This window comes from Aplysia californica, unplaced genomic scaffold (genome assembly GCF_000002075.1).
Source record: "Aplysia californica isolate F4 #8 unplaced genomic scaffold, AplCal3.0 scaffold02118, whole genome shotgun sequence".
NCBI lineage: Eukaryota > Metazoa > Mollusca > Gastropoda > Aplysiida > Aplysiidae > Aplysia > Aplysia californica.
This window is the reverse complement of record NW_004799388.1, coordinates 7,915-11,999: the sequence shown is the minus strand read 5'-3', so window position 1 is coordinate 11,999 and position 4,085 is coordinate 7,915. Positions and strand designations below refer to the sequence as shown.

Sequence of the window (4,085 nt, the reverse complement as noted above, 5' to 3'; positions counted from 1 at the left end):
CCACACATAGTCAAGGGTCACTGCTTTGTCTTCATCTGAACAAGAATTGCACCCCAACCTTTTGCAGGTGCGGTTGCAAGTTTCCAGAAGTTGGCGTGCGGGTCATTGGGGGCGCTAGGCAGAGACATAAAATTTTCCCAGACTCCCTGAGAAATATTTGCTCCTCTGCCAATTTTTAAAACCTTTTTTCACTGGTGTTGGTGTCAGGGTAGAAATTCTTCTTGGGCAGGAACAACTTCTGCAGTTGGCACATATAGAGTTGTCAGTACCCCGCTGCCCGCTGCAGAGATGACCATGCCAACAACTGATACTGATGGGTCTTTGGATGAGTCCATAGAGCCAACATCTGACACAAGAAGGGCAGTGTCACGAAATGATGCTGAGAGGATGTTGGCTGGGTCACTAGGTGATGCAAAGAGAATATAGTGCCAACAACTGGAGCCGGAGTAATGTCAGTTGTGACATCAGCATGATCAACTGTAATGACAGGGATGTCACACTGCAACGTTGGAACCGAAAGACCAGGATAAGAAGCCACCGCCTGGAGCTCTCCAGTAGTGGTTGAAGTTGGTTGAGTTGGGTCAAATGGGGTCACTGGCGCTTTTTTTTGTGGCGTTGAAAAGTAATCAATAGAAAACCCGACTTGTCAAAGCATGGCGCTGAAATATCTAATTCTGGTGTCTCGGGCAAGAAAACATTGTCCTCCATGTCTTCTATGGCACTTCCTGATATTTCAGCGGCAATGATTTGGAGGAAGACTTCCCGCCTTGACGGTGAGCAGATTTCGAAACTGACAACTGGACTAAACATTGACCCCAGCTGACGGGAAACATTTTTAGCGAAGAATAATACAAATGCACATTTCACTTGACAATAATGTTTTGAATGACCACTTGAGTTTTCCCGTGTGCGGATTTTTCCAGACACAATCTTTAATTTGGCCATCAGCACTGTTAATGGTCATACAGACCTGTCTTATACAGCATCACATTAAAAGCCTTTAGGCATCGGCAAAACGTGTTGTTTTGGTGGTTGCAAGGAAGAACAATTTGGGAAATCTAACATGTTTAGATGTTAACCTGTGATTGGTGTACGCAGACAGAACAGCTGTTTTACATGTCCATTCACAGATTTAGACCTTCTAAAGTTTTATGGGGCGTGGTATTTTAGTTTTGATGCTTTCAAATGTTCCTGCTCCTTGCAATGTATTATATTGACTTTGTTATTAGGGGAAAAGGCCGTGTTCAGTTTGAATAGTGAACAACGTGCTTTAAGGGTAAACATTAAACAACCATGGACCATAGGCCTATACGTACCTAATCCCTTCCTTCGCCAAGGTATAGGCTTCCCAATGAAACTATTACTTTTGATTCTGATTCACTATGCAAACAAACACAAACAAAATAAAACAAAAAAGACCCGCCGCGATACAGTTGTGTAAGATGGACCGTAGGGCAATACAATTATTGTTAGGCTATTACACTGTTTACCCGACGTAAGCGACGCGGTGCGACGGCAGAGCGGGAAGGGCCGCCGGGCACAAAACCACAAACATTTTTCACATGTGTCAAATATCGTTTGACTGGGACATAGCCAAAAAAGTAAATTTTGAAAAATTTGTCGCTTAGAAGGTTTGGGAACGACGGCAACGATATTCTGGAACGGGATAGAGCAATCCGCTATAAATGCAATCTATTATATTGTTTGTAATTTTTTCTGAAGTTTCAGTGTACACTAAACAATCCTAAGCATCCTTTGAAATTCAGTTTTTATCATTGGAAGACATTGGCTTTTATTTCAATTTCTTAGAAATAAAATAATAGCACTTTGATTGATCTTTTCCCGTAGTATTGTCAATGGTAAATAACTTTAAGTTTTAGATTGCATGTTGGCTAATTAGATACTTTTGCTTTTGTTTGATTCAGTTACTTTCTGGTATAATTATTTTTTTGGTTTTCAAATCCCTTTAAAAGGGACAGATTTATGATAAGGAATACTGTACAAAAATTTACAACGTCATGGAATCCTGTAAATAAATAAATAATTTTAAGAATGCTTTTAAAACAGATTTTACAAGACATATATATAATATGTCCCAATGGTACTGAAGGAAAAAGCTAAATTGTAAATATGGCCTTGTGTGTTATCCGAAATCTTCAAAAGAGAAACCATAAAATTATACACATTATATTTCCCTCAGGTCACAATGACATGGTCCGTTGTTTCTCCTGTGGTGTTGAACTCTTTGACTGGATACCTGGTGCTGACCCCCTGACCCAACATGCTTGTGCCTCTCCTGTTTGTTACTTCATGCTGCACAGCAAAGGTCAAGAGTTTATCAATAGTGTTCAACATCAAGAGGTAAGTTGTGCAACTTTTTATTGTTGTCTTCCATATTTTCTAACAGTAACTGAAAATGTCTTAACTTGAAATTTATATTCAGCTCAATAAAGTGATGATGCATGATATATTCTTAAAAATCAGTCTTTGTGAATGACAGGATTTTCCTCTGTCAGGATTTTCCTCTGTCTTAAGTTGAAACATTCCGTTGTCCCTTAGAAATTTTTTCTTGCTTTTGTGATTGTGGCCTTTTTAAAATGTGCCTCTCAGATTACTCTAAACAATGACTCATATTCATCTTAATGCGGTAGATCCTTCTACTGGAATTTACCGTCCCGTCATCTTATTAGTAAGCCTCCCTTTAAGTGATGTAGAAGACTACCCTTCTATTAAGACCGGTATTTTGATATTTGAAGGGTTAAACTTTTCACTCAGAGGATCATGGACATTGATTGTTCAAAGTGAACGTAAAATGAGCTTTTAAACTCTTTCTCTTTTTTTTTAAACAGTGTTTCTCTCATTACTAACTTGTTTTGTTTTTCTTATATTCTTTACTGCAGCTTGTGGTTGGCATGAAACAAGACAGTCAAGCTCAAGGTAGAGTTTACTTTCTTATACAATTGTTGTATGGAGCATACATGGATGTTTTTGTGTTTTTTCTTTCTCTCTGTTACTGTATCAATAACAAAGTTCTGAAGTTTTTATCCTACTAATTTCTATTTGTTTTGCTTTGTGAGCTTTTTTTTCTTACCAAAGGATTGAATTATTAGAACAGCTACCTTTTTCTTGCACATGATAATTCCCTCTTTTGGGATTGTAACAACAACACTATCTGGCGACAGTAAACAATGGCTGATCATTACATAATGAGCCAGAAATGACACCTCCAGGTTTTCCAGGTATCTGGATAGTTCTGTCTGGTGGAAAGTTTTCATGTATAAATAAATGAAAAAAGTCTGATGTTGTAAGTTTTGTAAATATTGTATTGTAAAAACGGGGACTGTCGTGGCCTAGAGGTTAAGGTGTTCGCCTCTCATTCAATAGGTCCCAGGTTCGAATCGGGATAGTGACGTAAATTTTTCTTATCTAAAATTGTCTCCTTTCACCTCCTTTCCTGCTTTCTAGCAATGTTCTGTCATCTGCTTTCGTTTCCACTTTCTGCCCCCACCCCTTCTCCCCCTCCACTGGGCTCCTGACTCTTTTGAGTCTCTCATCTTTTGGTAGGAAAAATCTACACCTAGCCATATCCGACATGGGCGAAAAATCTTGGTGGTTCCAATTGCAAGTTGCGCACGTTAAAGATCTATTGGTGGTCTGAAATCGATAAGAGTAGGCTTCAGCCGCCACCCGGGCAAAATTCAAAATTTACTACCAACAAAAAATGTTTAATGTGTCCGGTGCGCTCATATGACCTTATGCAGTTGCAAATGGCTATAAAACACAAGTTACCCAAAAAAATGTTACGGAAAAAATAGTAAAAATTCAGTTCTCAGACTGGGGTATCTGTAGAGAATGTAAGTTACTGTCTCAGTAAAAAGATTGGTGCATGTGTGTGTGTGTTTTTATGTTATCCTATTGTTAATGGTCTGCTTTATCTTTTAGTTTTATTGCCAAACCTTTTATAATTGTTTGATGCAATCAACACCTGTCTACCTAGTATAACAGCTATTTCAATGGACAGATGTTTTTTTCTTCAGTAATTTCATTCAAGTCATGCAAAATATACCATGCTGTATATTATAATC

General features: G+C 38.4%; 1 protein-coding gene across 1 annotated transcript in view; it reads left to right on the top strand.

The window, feature by feature from the left end:
* Window positions 1-288: 288 nt before the first annotated feature.
* LOC101862925 (E3 ubiquitin-protein ligase XIAP-like) overlaps window positions 289-4,085 on the top strand; it is an 8,077-nt gene continuing 4,280 nt past the window's right edge. The window contains exons 1-3 of the mRNA XM_005113384.1: window positions 289-406; window positions 2,201-2,361; window positions 2,901-2,937. Coding sequence (XP_005113441.1) covers window positions 289-406; window positions 2,201-2,361; window positions 2,901-2,937 — 316 coding nt within the window. The remainder of the gene's footprint in view (window positions 407-2,200; window positions 2,362-2,900; window positions 2,938-4,085) is intronic.